Source organism: Balaenoptera borealis (assembly GCF_965194805.1).
Source record: "Balaenoptera borealis genome assembly, chromosome: 1".
In the NCBI taxonomy this organism is placed as follows: Eukaryota; Metazoa; Chordata; class Mammalia; order Artiodactyla; family Balaenopteridae; genus Balaenoptera; species Balaenoptera borealis.
In genome coordinates, this window is record NC_138860.1 from 14,894,657 (window position 1) to 14,916,401 (window position 21,745).

Here is a 21,745-nt window from a genome sequence, read left to right on the forward strand (position 1 = left end):
ACCATCTTACAGAAAAACCCGGACAAACTTTTTGGCCAACCCAATATTATGCCTTTATGTTATCTTTATGCCTAAATTACATGTTTTGACTAAGTTATGTGTTCAATTCAATGCAAAATATGTCTGTTAATTATTTTATGGAATGGATCTGTTGATAGCCCAAATGACTGTTAACCAATTATTTTCAGTACCATGTTGAAATGTGGCTAAACTTAATCTGATGGGGACAATATGGGTTTGTGTTAATTTCATGTTTCAATTTCATGTTAAGACTAGATATTAAAAATAAACTCACATATCTTTGAAGTTTATTTAACACCTTAATCAGTTTTAAATTTTACTGAAACAAAACTTCCAAATATCCCTCATGTTAAAAGACAGCTCAAGCAGATTTCACTCTAATCCTTAATCCACAGTGTTAATGCAATCAGAGTTTTACCTGAGGATGATGATTATATTCCAAATATAATATTGCACTAAACCACAAAAGCAACCTACTAGTGACTCAGTGGTTTGATGGAGGTTACACAGCTTAGAGAGGTAAAATTCAGCTACTATATAACTGGTCACAACTCAAGAGACATGGGTGGAGTGGTCTAGTTTCTTCCTGAATTCTCCATTCACTACTATAATATAATGCCAATGATTCAATCTAGGGAATCCTGTAGAAATGGATGCTCAAGGTAGTTCAGACCTATGTGACTTACCTTGCATATGTATGAATAAGAAAAGAGATTTTTAGGCTCTGGTACTTGAAAGAAAGTGTTGCTTTGATAGAAAAGTATATATCTAGGTATCTATATATCTTTATCTACACACCTACAGAATATGTCCTTCTGATTTACTAAATTTACTAAATTCACATTTCCAGTCCTACCTCCAATTAATTTCCTCTGAAATGTTTTATGTACACATGCGCATATGCGCGCGTGTGCACACACACACACAGAGGTTTTATTTCTTACCTGGTGGGGTCCAAGCTACATATATGGAATCAGGTCCAATTACTGTGATGTTATATGGAGGCCGGATTTCTTCTGGTGTTAATATAGGTGTCTGTATAATGTACTCATTACTGGGACTGCTGCCACCTCCAGTAGTAGCTTCCAGCTTATAAATGTACCTATATTTAAAAAAGAAAGAATTGTGATAAGGCAATGCACAAGATAATTGGACAGTGATTGCTGGCGTTTCTATCTATTGCTTTGTTCTAAATTTGTGACAAATTGCAAATTCTTTGTTCCCCATCCAGAGACTTTACCATAGACCTTATAGTTTTTCTAGCACAGGGAACATTCTCTCCAGGACATCACTATTTCGGACACTTTCCTATTTTATTTTATTTTATTTTTTATTTTTTTAAAATATGGGCATTTTTAAATGTAAATTTATTATTTTAATTAATTAATTAATTAAGTTTTGGCTGCGTTGGGTGTTTGTTGCTGTGCGTGGGCTTTTCTCTAGTTGTGGTGAGCAGGGGCTACTCTTCTACTCTTCGTTGCGGTGCACGGGCTTCTCACTTCAGTGGCTTATCTTGTTGCAGAGCATGGGCTCTAGGCACACGGGGTTCAGCAGTTGTGGTACGCAGGCTCAGTAGTTGCAGCTCGAGGGCTCTAGAGCACAGGCTCATTAGTTGTGGCGCATGGGCTTAGTTGCTCTGCGGCATGTGGGATCTTCCCGGACCAGGGCTCGAACCCGTGTCCCCTGCATTGGCAGGTGGATTCTTAACCACTGCGCCACCAGGGAAGTCTCCCCATTTTATTTTTAACCGTCGAGTAATTCATTGCTTTTCTTAAAGATTTCAGGAAAGTCTTGGAGTGTGCTGGTGGACTGTGGAGGATTCAAATGAATCTTCTCCAGTTTTAAATGGGTTAGAGTTCAAGGAAATATGTTTAGAGAAAGATGTTTCTAAATTGATCTGCTACTCTCTACAATAAAACTAAATTGATCTCTACTCTCTGTAAGAAAACATCTGTTGATCTAAGATATATTTGATCTCTGCTGAGAAATGAATGGGACTGAATTGCAAATATGTGGAACTTTTCCCCCTCAAACCACTCCTGTCTATACATAGTATAGCAAGTAGAGAAAACATTATCCCAGAAGTAAAGGTTGTTGATGTAAAACAAACCTCTTTAAATCTCTTTTCTTGCTAGTTTAGGGATGCATGATTTTGAAGATCATTTGATAATTCTTAAAATTTAATACTTTGTGTATTTCATATACTAAAAAATTCTCATGTCAAATAAAAGACTAACTGTTTACATTTTTAAGGAATTTCATGTCCTCTGAAGACTAGTGTAATGAGCTAGTGTTTGGGTCTTCAACATCTGAAATGGATTAAGAGATTTCATCAGCTATGGAATGGCTAATATATGAGGAGATTAATTAACCAATTAATTTAATATTGTTTCAGTTGGAGATGGCCTCTTTCTCAACCCTAATAAATCCATAATTCTCACTGTATGATTGGTAAAGTTTTCTTTTAGTTTACCTGCTGTTGGGCTCCAGGTTTTTATCAGTGAAATTCTGCTCCTCACTGCCACCCAGGAAAACCAAGCTTCCATTACGACTCAACTGATATTGAGAAATGAGGCCATTGGGCTTTTCTGGCAGACTCCAATATAATTCCACTGTTGTAGAATTGATGATAATGTGTCGAGGTGTCACCCAAACTCCTGGCAAAAATAACACAATGAAGTTTTATTGCTAGGATAAAGTAAGCACCGTATCAAAAGTCACACCATCACTCCACATGCTATGGTATTTTTATCTGTTGATAAACAAATCTCATGGTGAGCAACAAAAATACATTTTATTTGTTTTGGAGGTAAAGTATATAATTGGGTATAAATATATAAATTTTTTTTAATGCTTTAATTATTATTATTTTTGAATTGCCTTTAGAAAATGAATGCCAGACAACTAGTGGTGGAAACTTTCTCTGTCTTGGCTGTTATCCTGAGTGTAATCAAGACCTAAGAAAATATCCAGGAATTTTCAAATTTGATGCCTACTTACTTGGAATCATAGTCTAGTATTTGCCTGAATTATCAAATTCGATGAACCAGCATACTTTGCCTGTGCCTCTCTGACATTACATGCTGTGCTTCTTTTTTCCTTTCTCTCTGGCTACTTCTTCCAGCCTCATTTACTGGCTTCTCTTCCCTTCCTGGACCTCAAAATGAGGTAGTGCCTTGGAGAACTAGGCTCTCTCCTCTACCCTTCCCTCCCTTCTTCTCCTTTCCTCTCCTCTTCTTTGGCAACAGTGTCTTTGTAGTTGATCTCCATTTAGTCTCAGTTTTAAACATTATCTCTATGTTGAACACTGCCCGATGCATATCGCTATACTAACACTCTCTCCTGAGCTTCAGACACATGAGTTCCACTCTCTACTTGCCTACCTCCATTTAGATGACTAATAACATATCAAAAACCTAAAACATTTAAAACAGAACTCTTGGTTTTCTGGTCTACAATCTATTTGTCTCCAAATCTTATCCAACTATTCATTTTCTTGTGCAAAACACACAAAAATTATCCCTGAGGCTCTTTTCTCACCCCTAAATATAATCTATCATCGAGTCCTGCAGATTCTACCCTGAATGTGCATAGCCCTTATATTTTTACCTCTCCTGATCCAAACTACATTTCTCCCTCTCATGGACTCCTGTGATAGCCTCTAAACTAGTGTCTGTGTTTTAAATCTTGTCATTCTCTATATCACTGTAATCCTTATAAAAGCATATAAAGTATATATGTAACCTAGTATAATATTCATAAAATATACAGCCCTTTTGAAATTATTCATATAGTATAATTCCAATTCCTTATGATAACCTGTATGGCCCTACATTTTTCTAGCTCTGGACTACCTGGCACCATTCTCTCCATCACTCATGAAGCTCCAGCCACATCAGACTCTTTTCCAGTCTCAGAATGTTTCAAGTTCTTTCTCACCTCTGAGCTTTTGCACTTCCATTCCCTCTCACTGGAACACTTTGGTTCATGACACCATGACAATTGTGTATTTCATTCTCAGATTTCAGTGACCCATGTAAATATCACCTTATCAGGGAGGTCTTATTGACCACTATTCCCTAACTATAACTTTAACCCTATCTAAAGTGATCCTTGTTCCTCTCTATCATATGCCCTTTTCTATTTTCCTCTCAATGCTCATAACATCATAATCATCCTCTTTCTTTGATATCATCATTATTTTTTGTTTTTATGACTGTGTGGTCTATTTCCTTCTCCTGCTTTTAATACGAAGTTAGCTCCATGAGGGCAGGGGTCTACTCTGTATTAGTAGTCCATGTATCTTTATGGATAGCACAATGCCTCATAAATATTGAATAATTTTGTTGTAAATATATGTCCCGCAAATTACTATGTTAAGTATTCTATGGAATACAAATGCGACTAAGATATGGCTCATTCTTACAAGGAGTTTATACCCTCTGTATAAAAGATAAAATGTGTACACAAACAACTGTAATTCAAGGTCAAATATTTAAGTAGTCTTATCAATGTAAAAATGTATTGATGGAGAACCTAGTGATGAGAAAGATTTTCATGTTGTCATCTGGGCATGCTCTGAATAGACAATGTAACTCTCTTCTTCAGCTTTTAAAAACTCATTTCAATATTAGGTTCTCAATAATCAATAGTTTTTGGTTGATTGTACCTCCTGTGTAAGTTACTCAGGAAAGGGTAAGATTTCAACACTTTTATAAGAAAAGGACATTCAAATGCTATTTACTTAGCAACATTCTGAAAGAATCAAGATCGATTTAAAAATGGCTCAAACTTACTGATTTTCTAAAGAACAGCTTACTCCTGAGAAGAGAGTAGTTCATTTTGTTCTGAAAGCTCACCCTATGTTAGGCACTTGAACAAATCCACAAATCATAATATACATTTATGTTTGGGTCTCTCTGCCAACAGCTGCTGGATGACTCACCCAGCTAATTAGAGTTCTGATTTAAACGTGATATTAGTTTGTTGATTTAAAAGATAAAGTATAAGGCTGTAGTTCATAATCTGCTTCCTGCAGTCCTGTCTTCCTTACCTTGAAGGATGTATTAAAAATCACCAAGGTGCTAGAAAGGCTACTGCTTAGTTTCTGCTTTGAATCAGTCAATGCAGTCTGTGGAAATGCAGGAGTTAATGAGATAAAATGAAGGCACATTTTGGGGTTGCTTTGTGTTTTAAATAAAAGTTGAGTTTTATATTTAGATAAGCTGGTGAAAGCTCTGTTCATGTTGGCAATAACCCTGTGTCCGTTGGTTTGATTTATAAGATGAAATTGGAATGTGTAAAAAACTAATAAGTGCTGTGTTTTCACTTGCATAATGTTATGGAGACTCTCTTATCTTGGCAGCTGCAAGAAATCTTTGATAGGATAAGACCCGCCTTTGGTGAGAGGTCTTAGTAAGTCCCAGGCGAAGAATCTACCTCCCTCGCTGAGCCTGGGTCTCAGTGACATCAGAAAACCTATACTACATAATTGAAGGGCAGAACTGAGGCTGTTCAAGGGAAGGAAATGGATGGTCATGAGGGAAATCATCTAGAAGTGGGGTGGGGAGCAGGTAAACTAGCTGAGAGGTGTAAGAGGGAAAGGTCAGAAGAACACCTTGGTGGGTCTCTTGACATAATAGCTACTAAATAAGGAACATGTCTACTGGATTTGTTTTAACTTTGTCTTGAGTGTCATGCAGTATTACCCATTTCTTATGTCCCTACAAATTCCAAGTCAAAAATCCCAACATTTTTTGTGGATTGGCTTTCCCTTGGAAGTTAATCAAAGAAACCAGTTTTGTATTGGCTGATGTCAGAAGTGCATTGACTTCTGGACCATTTATTGTTTGTTCATTTGTTGACTCAACATTCTACTCAACTTAGTCATTTTCTATGTTGGGCACTGTGAATGTGGGGATAAAGATATATAGTCTTTATCCTCCAAGGAACCTATAGTATCATGATGAATAAAAATGGGTAAATAACAATTTATAGTCCAGTTTGACAAGTGCTTTAAGAAAAGGAAGCTTAGTGTGCTATTAGAGCACTTAGCCATGGTTCCTAAAACAGGCTGGGAGTGAAATGGGGATGGATGGGAAGGGGATGGGGTCAGAGGAGATTTTCACAGTGGGAGACATCTGAGCCAAATTTTGAAAAAATGGGAGTTAGCTGAGTGAGGATGTAGGGAAGGGTATCTAGGCTGAGGGAAACCCACACGAAGTCCTAGAGATAGGGAAAGCATGGTAGAAGTTCAAGTATATCGGCATGACTGGTACATTAAATTGCATATGGGAAAGACCAAAAGACTCGCCAGACTGGCAGAAGTTAAAACTTGAGGGGTCTAATTTGATTTACTAAGAAGATGTGGATTTCTTTCCTCCTGGAAAGAAATGGGATTTTTATGGAGGTAATTAATGTGAGATACGCCTATTTTGGCAAAACTGGAAAAAGAATTGGGATGGTGATTTGAGAAAGAGGAGAAATGGCTAGAGGCAGGGAGACTAGTTAGGAGGCTCTGGAGAAGTTGTAGGTGTCTGAACGAAGGCAATGACAGAAGGGATGGAAAGGAAGAACAAAATTTTAAAAATCCTTAAGATTTAAAATTAATAAAACTTTATGAAGAATTGCCTACTATAACCTAAGGAAAAGAGAAGCATTAAGAATGTCGGTTTGGGGGCTTAGATGATTAGATGGTGGTATTTGAGAGAGGGAAAAGGGAAGAAAAGAAAGTTAGTGGGGAGAGCGATTTTAAACATTGAAATACTGAGGTTGAAATATTTGTAAAACACTTAAATATAAACATCTTGTAGACTGATAGATAGACAGGCCTTAAATTTGTGAGTGTAGGCTTTGTGAAAGCTCTAGAATTTGGGAGCTCTCCACCTTCATTAGGAATTCCAGCTAGTACTGGAGAATTCCAAGGGAGAGCATCAACAGATAAAAGAAGGGCAGAGGAAGAGGAATCTGGAATGAAACTGAAAAAGACTGGTCTTCTTTTCCTTTTGCTTTTTCATATTATCAATGCTAGAGGAAAACATGCCTGCAATTTTGCATGCTTGAACTCTAAAAATGAATGAGAGCTTGCTGGTATGGCAGCAATCCTGAAAAGAGAGCAATAATCCAGTTCAAGCTCTTCCCACTACTTGACTATGGGAACGCCATTTTTCTAGTAGGTTAAAATCGGAGAGAATTAGGTCCAACTTACCAATGGGGTCATAATGTGCTTTGTTTTTTTGTTTGTTTGTTTTTTTTTAGATTGAAAATGAAAGAAATGAAGAGCTCTCAGGGTAGCTAGGAACAAATGCTTCTTTTAATTCTCTCCATATCCACTTAGACACCCAAATGTTAGACCTTCAAACTATGGCTGATTCACTCAACTAGACCTTTTAAAATTAGTTATATTTGGGTTATTAATTTAAAATGATATTATATGTTTATTTCCACTTTAGCAAAACAACACAACTTAATGTTACTGCTGATTTGTTCCCTCACAACCTCCACGTTAAGCACTCAGACTACATTTATTTCTCATACAAGTTATTCACAATTGGCACTTACACAGCCGGAAAGCATGTTTGTTCTGCAGAGGAAAGCTCATTTAGTTTATTGTTCCTTTGCACAGTTATTTGTGTTAAAGTAAAGGTGCATAAAGTTAAAAACAGAAATCAAGTAAAACATTTCTCATCTTATACTCCCCAGCACTGTTGAAAGCTATAATGTTTAAGTCATGACATCTGAGCTCTTTCAAGAAATCTTTTTTTTTGGACAAAGTGAGAATAGAGATGCATATTTCCTAAGAATTTAAATATATGGATTGGATGAGTAAACTGGAGAGACCCTGCTCTTTCATCTGGCTGAGTTTCAGCCAAAACTGGTTGATAGATCCTTTAGAAATGATCCATTATCATCAAAGTATCCATTTGACAGTTTACCTTTCCAAAAAATCCACTGCTGGTTTCTTCCTTTCAAAGGAACACTAAGCTTTTTGACATGAAACATTCTTTATATAGAAAACATCATTAGTGAATTCCTGGTGAGGAGCCATATGCCCCATATGTGGAATTTTCCATTTTATTCCCCATTTACTGGTAGGAAGTTCAGGTCTAATATTCTGAGGTACAACAACCCCTTCATTAGAAGAGTAATGGAAAAGTAGTTCAGGACTGTCTGATGATCATTAACATTATATTTCTGTTCAGAAACTTAGTTATGCCTCTGTTTCCCCACATGGAAAACAGGCAGATAGTAGAGATTAACAAAATAATTAGTTGATCACTAGCCCAAGCTTCTGCACACATTTTTCTCCCACAAGTAAATGATACTACCCATCCCAGTTCCTAACGCACAGACCGTTGTTATTATTTGGGTGTGTATGCTGCCAGAATCTTTCCTATGCATTTATTTATTTACCTATAGAAATGAGTATCATTTTCTATGTGTTGTTTTATACATAAAGATACCACACATGAATGTAGTTCTATAACTTCTATTTTATATGTGTGGATCATCTCATTCCTTTAAACTGATGCATGGAATTCCATAATGTGAATATACCTGAATTTAATTAGCAATTCCCCCACTCAAAGACATTTCAATTGCTTCCAGTATTTTGCCATTAAACAAACGACAGAAAAGGCTTCAATAAACATCCTGGTGCATGCCTCCTTGTGCAGTTGTGGAAGTGTCATTTTCTGGCATAGATAATGAAATTGAAACTGCTGTGTCATGGGGAAACATTTTATGTTTAATAGACATCACCAATTTGATCTCCAAGGTGATGGTCCCACTTTACATTCCCTCAAGCTGTGTATTTCTCCTCCTACCATTCATTTGTCAAAATCCTTGTTCCTTGTGGTCCATCTCAGAAGGCATCTGCTCCCTAAAATCTTTCTTGATGCCCATGATGGGTTATAATTTCTCCCTTCATAGATTAACCTGAGCATTCTGTTCATTTATTCTTTCTTAACATCACCTTTAAGATTCTCTCTCTTCATACAGATTTGGGCACTTGTCCTATCACTTCTATTTGACTGTAAGTTCTTGAGGGCAGTGAATATTTTAATCAGCTTCAATAGGGAGCATGGTGCTTGTTATATTTTAGCTGCTCTGGGAATATTTAATACTTGATTTTTGGAGGAATTTCATATCCAAGTAGATAATAGTGTTTTTCCATGTAAAACCATATCTAAAAGGTTTAAGGAATTGAAGGCAAACTGCCTTGGGAAGCTTATAGTTTAAATTTGAAAAATAGGCACCTACAATATTATTTAATTTTGTACTTATAGACTTTATTCCTTCTTCTTTGTTTGTTATGAAAGAGTTTATAGAGTTCACATCAAAATACCATATGAAAACTTCTTCTCCCCAGTCATGGGTATTTTTTAATTACCTTGAGGGGCTGCCTGCAGAGTCTGACCTAGAAAAGGCTCACTTGAAGTGCATCCAGCAGATGTACAAGCTCTAAGTGTGAAGCTGTAGTTGGTGTATGGCTGGAGACCTAGAAAGAGCAAAAAGAAATCAAGTACCTCTTGAGAGGATTATTTATTATCAGGTAAGCATGAGCAGTCACATGCAGAGCTGTAGATATGATATCCAAAAATTTTAAGAGCAGAAAACACTCTCTAAGGGAGAGAGGAACTTCATAAGCAGCTTAGTATTAATAGAAATTTCATTTCTCACTGGTAAAATAATAAATTCTCAGCCTTCGAAGAGATCTGAAAATTCATGTCATCCATCCATCCATCTTACCCTTGATTCCCCTGTACAAGGTGTCATTGAAGAGGCTCCCCTGGCTAGGGGATCGAAGTAGTCCATCTCCCAAACAGCCCACTCTATTTTTAGAGAGCTCTAGAGTTCTCTATTTGGTTTGAAAGTACTTCCTTATATTGTGGTGAACTCTTTCTATCACTTCCACCCCCTAGGGACTTATAGAACAAATCTAATTTCTTTTCCACATGACAGTTCTTCAAATATTTGTAGACAGTTATCAAATCCCCCCTGACTTTTCTCTTCTCTAGGCTAACCACCCCAGTTTCTTCAACTGCTTCTTATATAAACAGGGGCAGAAAAAAAGTAAAAAGAAGGTTAGAGTCAACATTTTTTAGCTCCAAGCCATATTCAGCTCATATTAACACCAACTAACCCTTTTTTTTTAAACTTTGCATTTCTTCACCATATGTTCCCATACTGTACCATCTTACACTTACTTCTGTAGTTTTTTGGGGGGTATGTTGCTTTTGTCTTTACATGTAGATTAAATATACTTTGATGAAGGGATAGTGCTTATTACTTCTTTTGTATTCAGATGTATGATGTATGATGTAGCACAATAATTGCTCAATAAATTCTCAGGGGAAAAAAGAATGGCAATCCATTTACAATAGACGTTACGTATTGTCAGACTTCATTGCTCTGTGGCCAGTGACCCTGGACAAGTTACTTAGCTTCACTTTGCTCTCATCTACTGATCTGTAAAATGGGGAACCATTGCATCTAGCTTCTAAGGCTGTTAAGCAGATGGGATGGGTTACTTAGAGAAGTACTTTATTTTAGCAGAAGCAACCTTAAGACTCAGCAGCATTCAACAAGGATACATAGAGACTAACATTTCTTGCCTTGATTCTTGGGAAAACTCAAACAGTGCTTTACAAATATTTTCTTAAAAAAAGAATAGGACTTAATCTCTAATGTCAAATATTGGGCTAAGTTATAACATGGATCCAATAATTACTATACTTATTTTTTCATGAATTTAGAACTACATTTTCACATATTTTGTTCTTTTGGTGAGGTGACTCTTCCTCCAGAGACATTTATAAAGTCACTCTGTCACTTTATGCAGATCTGCTCAAATGCTACATTTTAAAAGATTTTGACCATTCTATCTACACACCATAACCAGCACTTTTTATCCTCTCAAATTACTTTCTTCTTTCATAGCCTTCAACATTATCTGATGTTTGATTATATGTCTGTTTATCTATTGTTTGTCTCCACCTCCATGATGTAAGCTCAAAAAGAGCAAGGACTTTGTTTTGGCAACAACCGTATCCTTTGAATGGTGACAGGCACAAAGTAGGTGCTTGTTAAGTGAATGAAAAAATTAATTGATTAATTAATTTAAAAAACTAATTAATTAATTAAAAATTAATTAACTTCTTTTAGAATTGAAGCAGTAGTCTGTGTTCTCTGCTAAAGCCATAATGTTCTGTAGCTGGAGCAGCTCCAGGATTCAGCTTCAAAGCCCTTTGTGTTTCCTTATCAATTTAATGACAAGATGTGGATACTTATTTGATTATAATCTTCCATTAGGTTGTTATGGAGGATTTACATAATTTTGATATTTACCTGATTTACAGATGAAGAATATGATGAAAGATCTAAGCCATATCCAAGCCTTGTGTGTTTGATAAAAGCTTATGGGAAAAGGCTAAAGGTTATAGAATATAGCGCTCAAGAGAAAATGGAAGGAAATATTCAAGAATGAAGGTCAGAGACTGCAGTGGCTGGTTTAGTCTGACGATGTCCCTTTCTTTATTTCCATTAGTGAAAAAGGGGTCTTGACCCTTGTGACACCATTTTATCTGAATAACTTACTTTCTCACTTAGGATGTAAGCCCTTTGAGAGTAAGGATGGTATCTCTGAGCGTTTCTTATTTAAATCATTTTTTCCCAATAGTGCCTATTTGATGTATTCAATGTTTGTTAAATATTGTTTAAGGAAGACCACGGCATAAAAGTACCCAGTAAGGATGGCAGGGCTATGATGCGATGATGTCCATGTATCCATCACAAGTGTGATTTGACCAAACAGGGCCTTCCTCATAATTCCATAGGGACTCCTGCCCACAGTATCTATTTCACTGAGTAGGAGATTCTTCTTTAATTGCAGAATATTGCTAATATAATATAAAAAGTTAATATAATTTATGAACAATAAATATTTTCCAAATCTTTTTCCTGAACGTCAGACTTAAGTATGGCTAGTAAAAGTGAAGCAATACTTGATTTTTTTCTCCAGCATATTCTAACCAAAAAAAAAAAAAAAAAAAGCCTCAATTCTGTTTCTCATTTTGTGTTCTTGTTGGTCTGGTTTCAGACTTTGGAAGGACATTTTAGGATGGGTCTTAGGAAAGGAAAAGAAAATGTCATTGCAGAGGTGTACTAAGGTTGATTAGAAGATTGAGGGTATTTGCAGTGAGGACAGTAGCTAAAAAGAAAATTTACTGTACATAAAAGTAGAGGGACTTCCCTGGTTGTCCGGTGGGTAAGACTCTGTGCTCCCAATGTAGGGGGCCCGGGTTTGATTCCTGGTCGAGGAACTAGATCCCATATGCACGCTGCAAAGAAACCCACATGCCACAACTAAAGATCCCACATGCCACAACTGAAGATCCTGCATGCCGCAACGTAGATCCCATGTGCCGCAACTAAGACCTGGCACAGCCAAAATAAATACATAAATAAATAATAATAAATGAATAAATAAATAAATACTTTTTTAAAAAAGTAGAAATTGTCTTTTCTTTACAGAATTTTTCAGAGGGGGTTGAGTGCCATCCATTTTATAAACAGCTCAGAACACTAGAAGACAGATGTTTGGAAATGGTACAACAGTGGAGCAACTAGCCCTTGAGGGATTTTTGGTAGACCAAGGAAGGTGTACCAAGGAGTTTGTTACAGGTGTTTAAATTGGTGGTGTGGGTTGGTCTAGCAGAGGATGGGGCCATAGTTAGTGGAGGAATATGTATCTCTTGGAGCTATTGGAGTACTAGAATTAAGGGTGGTGGGTAGGATGTAGAACTGAGTGTTGAGTAGAAAGCCTTGGTCAAGAAGTCAGAAGATTATCATACTAAGTGAAGTGAGTCAGACAGAGAAAGACAAGTATCATATGATATCACTTATATGTGGAATCTAAAAAAAGGGTACAACTGAACTTATTTACAAGACAGAAATAGACTCACAGACATAGACAACAAATTTATGGTTACCAAAGTGGAAAAGGGTGGGAGAGGGATAAATTAGAAGTTTGAGATGAATAGATACACACTACTATACATAAAATAGATAAACAACAAGGTCCTACTGTATAGCATAGGGAACTATATTCAATATGATCACAGAGATAAGAAAGGGTGAGGTCAGGATACAAATCTGGGCAGTTGGGCTGAGAAATGTGACCCAGAACAGTTGGATCAGTCTTCTGAGGCTTATAAGGAAAATGACATAGGTAGCTCAAAGCCCAGTGACACTTCCAGTAATATAAAAAATTCATATGGGACGAGGTATTTAAATATTTTCATTTGGAATATGACTACAATTCATGTACTGAGGGACTACAGCATAGCTGTTAGGAGAAGAGTCTGAGGTTAGACTCTTGGGTCTAATCCTTACCTATCTATTAATTACTACCATGGGCCAGTTTTCTGACCTCTAGGTGCCTCAGTTTCCATATCTCTAAACTGCAGGCATGGGAGTATAGACTGCTAAATTGGACTATAGCTTAACTTGAGGGAAGGCAATAGATGAATCCATTATTTTCTATATTTTCTTTCTTAGGTGTTGTGTTTTTCCTATTGTTAGAGGGTTGGATTACTAGTAGGCTTGGTTCAAATAGTCGGTAAGGAAAGCATGGACTGCCAGGAAGCATAGATGACTTATGTGAACTGGATGACCTTTCATATATATATGACTCTGTAAAACTCAATAAAATCAACACATTTCAACTGGAATTTGCTGTCATTTTAAGGAAGCCTCTATTGGTAGTCCTTAAAATGAGATACATATGACATATTAGCAACAGGCAATGGAAAAGGCACAACAATTGAAAACTACTCATGAATTGATCAGGATGAGAAGAGGAAAATAAAGAGATGTCTCCAAGGAACTGTTCTGACTGTAACTTAATCCTAAAGTCAAAGAGTAGAAAGAGAAAAGAAAACATCATTCAACTGCTCAGCATTGAACTAAAAGAGTAAGAATAGCGGGGGTAGAACCGAGAAAGACAAATGCATGGAGAAAAGCCAAGTATTTAACATTTCAGTGGAGTGGAGATTACTGTGGCTGCAAATTACCTGAACTTCCCTAAAGGGAATCGTGTTCTCTTATAAAGGAAAGAGGCATACTATATAACCAAACTCGTTACAATTACGCTTTCAAGTAACATTCCTTTCAAGACTAAGTATGTGTTAAAAGGGGACCTCAAAAAGTCTGCCTATGGATCATAAAAAGATGATCTGGAAAACAAAACCCATACCTATGTAAGTTTCATTGGATGTACTCTATAAAGAACAGCTTGTTTCTAATTTTTAATCTCCAGCTAGTCAGGAAAAGGCTTTCTTGTCCATTACAATTTCAGATAGCTAGTGCTACGTCAAAGCATTCATCCAGTTATTCTAAGTATCATCTGTTATTTTCTGAAGGATTATCAAATACTCCCAATGACTATTTCACAATTTCACAAGTTCCTCAGTCAACCTGGTTAATAATTAGGTCAAGTGCTGAGAGACTTGAGTTACTTCAAAAAAGTTTTGTTAGGTGGTTACCAAGTATTGTCCACCCTGTGGGCAGTTTACCTGTCCTGGCATCAGTTCACCCAAACTGGATGTTTGCCCTGGCCCACCTGAACCACACATCTAGTCTTGCTGCTGAAAAGAGCTCCCTTTTGCTCCCACCTGCCTGGGATCTCACTAAGTGATTCCCCTCCAGGATCTCACTGCGCCCCACAGTGATCTCTGCTCATGGAGATTCCCAGGAATTTCCAGCATCTACCGGCAACCTTGTCTGTGATGATAGAACTACATCAGGGTTCGATTTTAGATTAATCTCATTCCATGTGAAAATCTGGATGTTCAAAACTGGTACACCAAGACATCATGGAATCACTTCAGAGACATATAAGGCGATTTAAATTATGATTTGTGTTACAAAATTTGATTGTAAAGTATTTCAGGAGTTCACATGCTAGAGTCCCCTTTTCTTGATAGTATCATCCAGCACGACCTCAGCAGTTCCCCATGCTGCTTAGTCAAGCCAATTTCTTGACTCTTTGAGAGAAGCCATCAGCACTGTCCATTTTTGTATCAAGGCTTTGACATAGGAGTTCAGTTGATGTCTCATATGAATCGGACGTCAAAACATCAAAACTAAGAGGCTCTTGCATTTGCAAATGTCAGTGAAATAACTTCACGGCTTTCAGTTCTGACTACTTGCTACAAGCTTATTTGCATTCTTAATTCTGTATTTGGTGTGAAATTCTAGACCAAAGATTTGGTTCCTCTCCCCAATGTAATAGTGATCAGATTCATCCCAAGAAGTACTTCCTGAATGTGTTACTTCTTTGGCAGACTCTCTTTCCAAATATATTAACATTAAGACTATTATTAAGATAATCCAAGGAAAGACCCTTGCTTTTGATTTTTGTAACACTATTTTGATAAATATTTTTCTTCCTTGGAGTTTGGTGTCGTACTAGACTGAAGCCTCTTTTACCCTACATTTTCAAGCAGAATTTTCTTCTCTAGAAACAGAATGTGGCATCAGGTGGCAGCAAAGTCTGATGCTCAAATGATCCACAACAAGGACATACATCTCAGAGGAAGGGAGTTGGCTAGAACTGTCATGACTAAACAGAAGTAGTGATTGCCCAGGCAAAGTACCTTGAAATATCTGGGATTCCAGGGGAATTTTTTTTCCCTTTAAATATTGGTGTCTAGGCAGCTGTTGCTTGTTATTCTTTGGCTATAATATTATATATGTAAGAATGGTAAAAGAAAGGAGGAAATAGTGGTTGATGTTGTGCTATTATTTTTGCAAGTATTTAGGCTCAAGGTTTTCCTCGGAAATGAATTCTCCCATCTACTCTCACAGGTCTGATGCTTGGCGGTCAGTGGTCAGGCGGTAGTAGGGGAAAGGCAGCCTAGAGCATCACACATGACAACAGAGGCTCCCAAAGCTGTTCTGAGGACACGAGGGCCATCCCAGTTTTCATCCTATCTGTTTCAGTTAAAGATACACACTACTATATATAAAATAAATAATCAACAAGGACCTACTGTAGAGCACAGGGAACTCTACTCAGTATTCTGTAATAACTTATAAGGGAAAAGAATCTGAAAAAGAATGCATATATGTACATGTATAACTGAATCACTTTGATGTACAGCTGAAACTAACACAGCATTGTAAATCAACTATACTTTAATATAAAATAAAAATTAAATTAAAAAAAGGAATTATACTGCCAATAAATCCAGATTGCCAGAGACCAGGGCTGGCTTCATGGGCACACAAGCTATGCTCTAAGCTGAGTCACCCCAGCTCCCATGCTTAGAAGAGTCCTGTGCTCGAATCAATTCTCATCGTCTTGAAATTCTTAATAATTTTTGAACAAGGGGCCCCATGCTTTCATTTTGCACTGGTTCCCACAAATTGTCACCCATCCTGGCTGAGATTTAGCTGTGTTTGACAATGTGATTTTTATATCCAACCAACATGGAATCTAGTCACTCAGATATTAGTTTACTATTCAACATTTATTCATTCAACAAAGATTTTCAAAAACTTAATATATGTTAGGTTCTGTGATAGATCACAGTATAGGTGACACAGTGGCAAACAGGAAGCTGTTGCCTCTGTCCTTAAAGAGCTTTAACTCCTGGTTGAGGAACAGAGACAAAGAGAAAGGATATTCAATAAAGTATCATAAATACCATGAGAGCCAAGTGTAGCATACGATGGGAGCATATGGTAGAGTTATTTAAATGTAAAATCCTCATGTAAAAATGTCCACATTTTGGGATATTGATGGTCAAACTATGTCCTCTTTTTTTTCAAAAGTGGTAGGTAGTATATCTGTTTCAGTGCAATAATAGTACATTTTCTGCTACAACTAGCCTTGTTAGGATTTATGCTGTTTTATCACAGGAGGTGTTCATGAGCTTCTAACACGATGGGAAAGGAAGGCAAATTATTCTCTCCTTGCTGACTTAATGCTGGTGACTCTTCCCCTTTAAGTGCAATGAAACGATAAGCAACTTTTAATGAATTATTTGGAAAACATTTCCCCCAGAGTTAAGAGACACATAAGCTCTTATCATGTCTGCTGCTAAAGACGACATGATTAATTCATTTTGTTCTCGGTGGCCCCAATTATTTCATTAATCCTTTCCTCCTCTCCTCTACCCCGATGGCTACATTAGGAGGCCCAGGTTTCATACGTGGCAACCCAAGTAAAACAATGCCGTCACTGACATCCCGATTGCTCTGTGCAGGACCGTGGGCATGTTTAGTAATAAATGATATGAAAAGGTCTTTTATTGACAAGCTGCCACGTGCTGTTTGCATTAGCGAATATGAGAAGATGATGGCCGCTCCCCCTTGGTCCCCATGGCATTGGGCTCGGTGAGATAGCAGAAAACGCTTCAGTTTACTTAGAGCATTGATAACACCTCTAAATAATTAACTGAGGACTTCCTGTCTTCAATTACTTAATGCTTTTTTTTTTTTTTTTTTAACATCTTGAGAGGATTATAAGCAATTTATGGATTTCACATGATGAGTGCATTTGCCACTATTCCCACAAAGCATTTACGGGATCATGTTTCTAAAGCTTTGAGGTAATTAAAAATAAGCATGGAGACAATGCGGCTGATGCTAGGTGCCCACTCTCCCTTCTGTCACTTCTAAGGACCTAGATTCTCAGGCTCCTGGATGACTAGAGCTATGGCTTCATCAGGGTTCGACTGTAACTTAGGGAATGCCAAGGTTTTGGAAATGATGAGAAAAGCAAAACCTTTATCTCCAGGGGGTTCAGGCAGCTCTTGGATCAAATGTTTGAGATGGAATGTGAAATAAATTTGATTATTTTAGTTCATTCCATGAACTCAATAAAATAGTCATTCTCATCATAAAATACTTCGCTACTGAATTTGATCAGTCAGCTAACCATGGAACTGAATTTTCCCTGGCAGATAAAATGTGTGAACACTACACAGATCTTGGGTTTTAGATCCTCTAATGCCAGGCACCATTCCTGTCCCATAGGAACTGCGTATTAGGATACTGTACTTGGTAAGGTTTTGTTGAATGAAGGTTTATTTCCTCATTTAACAAAGAAATCGCTCTTTAGGGCTATAGTGCTCAAGTGAAGTATTCTCTAAATCTGTTTAAAATGAATTCTAACAGATTATTTTTTCACTTTATAATCTTACAAAAAATAAAATTAGGTAGAAAAACTTTAAAATGTTTATCCTAATACAAGAGGAATGCTGCCATTAAGTTATGCATATAAAATCCTCTGACATGAAAATATCCATTAAAAATGATAATAAAAGGAAGAGCTGGTAGAGTGAAGGTATTTAAAGAAAAAGCTTTGCAATTATTTTATAATTAAGGAGGCTATCAATCCTGTTGGTTTGAACCTCACCATTGAATTTGGTCCGTCGGCACGTAAATTCTGGTTTTCTAAAAAATGCAAACCAGTACAGCTGGCGAGAGTTCAAAGCCCATGCTGGATGAGTAGATGGATTCCGTAAGAAGAGAATTCTTTATCCTTGTATCCCAGTTTATTGTGAAACCTTTACTGCTACAAAGTCTTAATGGGCCTTAACTTGGTTTTCAAAACCCTGTAATTAACATTCCATGGCCATCCTCAGTCATTCTTTTGATTTCTCCTACTCCATTCTGTACGGAGTTCTGTTGGTGTATCATTGCACAAGCTATTCCTTAACTTGTCAGTAGTACTGGGAGCTTCTTAAGATCAGCAATCTTATTTTGAAGCACTGAATATACTATCTAGAACACAGCAAGCAGGCTACATGTATTTTTTTTTTTTTTGTAATGAAATGGTATTCTGATTTCCTTATAGATGGAGGCAGTGAATGCCTTGGGGACCCCGAGTAGGCCAGTTTTCACCTTCATCTTTCAAATGTGGATATTAAAAACGTCCCTCACTTATAGGCATGTGATGAGAATCACAGGAGTCAAAATGCAAATGGTTTGTTAAAATTATAAAGCACCGTATACATGTAAGTTTTTTTTATGGAAAATAACATCATTTCAATTGCTTGTGATGATTTTCATTTTTAGTGAACCAGGATCTAAGGAACAAATCTGATCATCTAAATGGATGAGGGCTTTCCCCATCCCCATTATCCTTGGCTTAGCTCGGGATCTTCACATCAGGATCACAATGTGCTAGTCCGCAAATATTCATTAAGCACCTTCTGTAGGCTTATGACACTTTTGGAAAACAGCGGACATCTATCCACGAGTGCTTGCTTGTGTGTCAGGGAACTGTGGAATTTATTTTTCCACCTGTGTAGCAAGGCCTGTGCCTCCTCTAAGGAAAAATCAGGCATGCTTTTCCAGGCCTTTCTGCACTTCTATGTGAGTTTCGTTATCTCTGGTATCACTGCCCCCTGCAAAGTACAGGGTCTAATGGAAGGAAGGCATTCACTCAGGAGGCCTTGGAGAGAGACTACTGGCAATTGGGAAAAAGTAAAAGTTTGTAAACTCTTCTCTGTGTTCTCATAATCTAAACTTACACAACTGTTTGGAATGATTCAGTAGATCTAAATAATGAGCTAAGTTACTAAATCTCTTGAAAGATTCTTCTCTGTCAAATGGGGGTAATAATTCTCTCTGCCCCATAGGTTTGTGATGAGGATCAAATTAGATCGTAAATGTCAGGGGCTTAGGACAGTATTTGACACATATTAAATTCACTTATTCCTCATTTATTTAGCACTTACTGACATGTCATGGATTGCTCTAGTTGCTAAAGATACAGTACTGAACAAGGTAGAGACGGTCTCTGTGATCCTGGAGCTTACGTTCCAGTGGAGGGGGACATAAAGAGACAAATAAAAAGCAAACACTGTCAGGCAGTGAAAGGTCTGTGGTGAACATAAAACAAGGTGATGTGATGGTGTATCAGGAAAGCTGATCTAGACTTGGTGAGTCAGAAGATGTTTCCCTTCAGAAGAGACATTCAGACTAAAACATGTTAATTATTATTATAATCATCGCTAGTAATTATCTGACACTATACTATTATACTGTACTATTATTATATTATTAAAGCTAATTATAATACATAATGTTATAATAAGCAACAAAAATAATACAATTACTATTAATTAATGTTACTAATAATAACAACAAATTGTCACAACCAGTCAACTATCAACTATTCTGTGTATTAATTACCCACGTAGTAGACAACTGTTAGCCTCTGGCTGATTTCTCTCCTGCCTTCCAGTACATTCTCGGCTATCCTAGCACCATTATCTATGAGTATATCCTTGGGGAATGAAAATGCATCTTACTGTTTGTCTGAAAAAGAAAAAAAAGAACTTAATACTGATGCAAAAACCCTACACATAATGCATATCAAAGCCAACTATAAATTATTTCTGAAGTTATCTGCTGTTGTGGCTTACTGCTGCCAGTGTGGGCTCTTCTATTAGCATGGATAAGTGGGACCTGACCATATGTCAAGAGAACACGTCCTTCTGAAGTGACCTCATATATCAAACGCACACCCCTGGGAGGCTTTGCCCCCCTAACCACAATGACAGACTCTTCCGGTACGTTTTCCTCTTTTTTTTTTTCACCTGTGACCGTATGCTGCCGCCTGTCAGCGGTGTCAGTGTAGATGAGACCTTTCCCAACCTGCCTGAGCTGGTATTCTTTAATGACACCGTTTGGCTTAGGAGGGACATCCCAGCTCACATGCAGAGTCTCCGCACTGGGGGCCGCGACTCTCGGCGGAGGGATGCTTTGTGGAACTCCTTGGGTTGTAGCTGCAACGACCTGAAAACACAGGAATTAAACAGCAATTTCTTGGAATAGTACACTAGGTATTCTGATCAATGAGAATGTCACTTTTGCTTTAAAATGTTGTTGTCTGGCCTGGCATATCATTAGCAGGGCTTGGAGAAGCAGTCCCTCTTTTTTTAAATTCTTTCTCTCGCATCCTATTCAAACAATGAAATCTGACCTTGAATATATCCTATAAGTCTTCGACTACCATTTATCACCACGGGTTCAACAACAATTTTGATGGCAGACTGCAGCTCTCCGTTTAAACAAGTAAAAGCTGGCTGGCAGACTGTCTTACTAGAGAACTCTTGATAACTCTCTTCCATATGGCCCATCGGTGTCTTTGCATTTTAACAGCCTGATTTTGTACATTTTAAGCACCAGTAAATTTGGAGCAAAACCCACATCTGAACTTGCTTGCATATAATACACTTTGAACAGTATAAATGGGCAGCCTTTTCTGTACTCTTCCTATGATACCCAGGATGACTTTATAGTGTCTGTACCAATGTTCTAGAAAGAGAACCAAGTGAGAAGAAAAAAAGAATCAACCAGTGATTTACTCAATATTGTCAAAATATATTTTTGGGCAAAAATTGGCTGCCTTTGTTTTCTCACAGAATGAAGTCTGATTTCACTTTTTCACCAATTGTTTTGGCATCTGGTAGGCAGGAGCTCCACTATGCAAAAAGCACGGAATGGCTCTAGGACCGTTTGTACCCTAACTTTTGATTGGGCCAATCAGCTGCCTTCTGTCTAGTTGGTGGGGCACTCAGAGATGCTTCTGGGGTCTGCTGAATAAAAAGCAGCTCACATGAGCTGCGGCTGATGCGTGCGACTGAACGTGTTACTTGGATGCTTCTTGCACAGTGTGTGAAGATGCTGCGCTTCTCAAGTT

General features: G+C 37.4%; 1 protein-coding gene across 1 annotated transcript in view; it reads right to left on the reverse strand.

Annotated features, from left to right (window-relative positions):
- USH2A (usherin) overlaps positions 1-21,745 on the reverse strand; it is a 783,103-nt gene that overhangs the window by 157,804 nt on the left and 603,554 nt on the right. Inside the window, exons 54-57 of the mRNA XM_082362477.1 lie at positions 20,640-20,838; positions 9,413-9,520; positions 2,495-2,678; positions 966-1,123 (exon numbers count right to left, since the gene is read on the reverse strand). Coding sequence (XP_082218603.1) covers positions 966-1,123; positions 2,495-2,678; positions 9,413-9,520; positions 20,640-20,838 — 649 coding nt within the window. The remainder of the gene's footprint in view (positions 1-965; positions 1,124-2,494; positions 2,679-9,412; positions 9,521-20,639; positions 20,839-21,745) is intronic.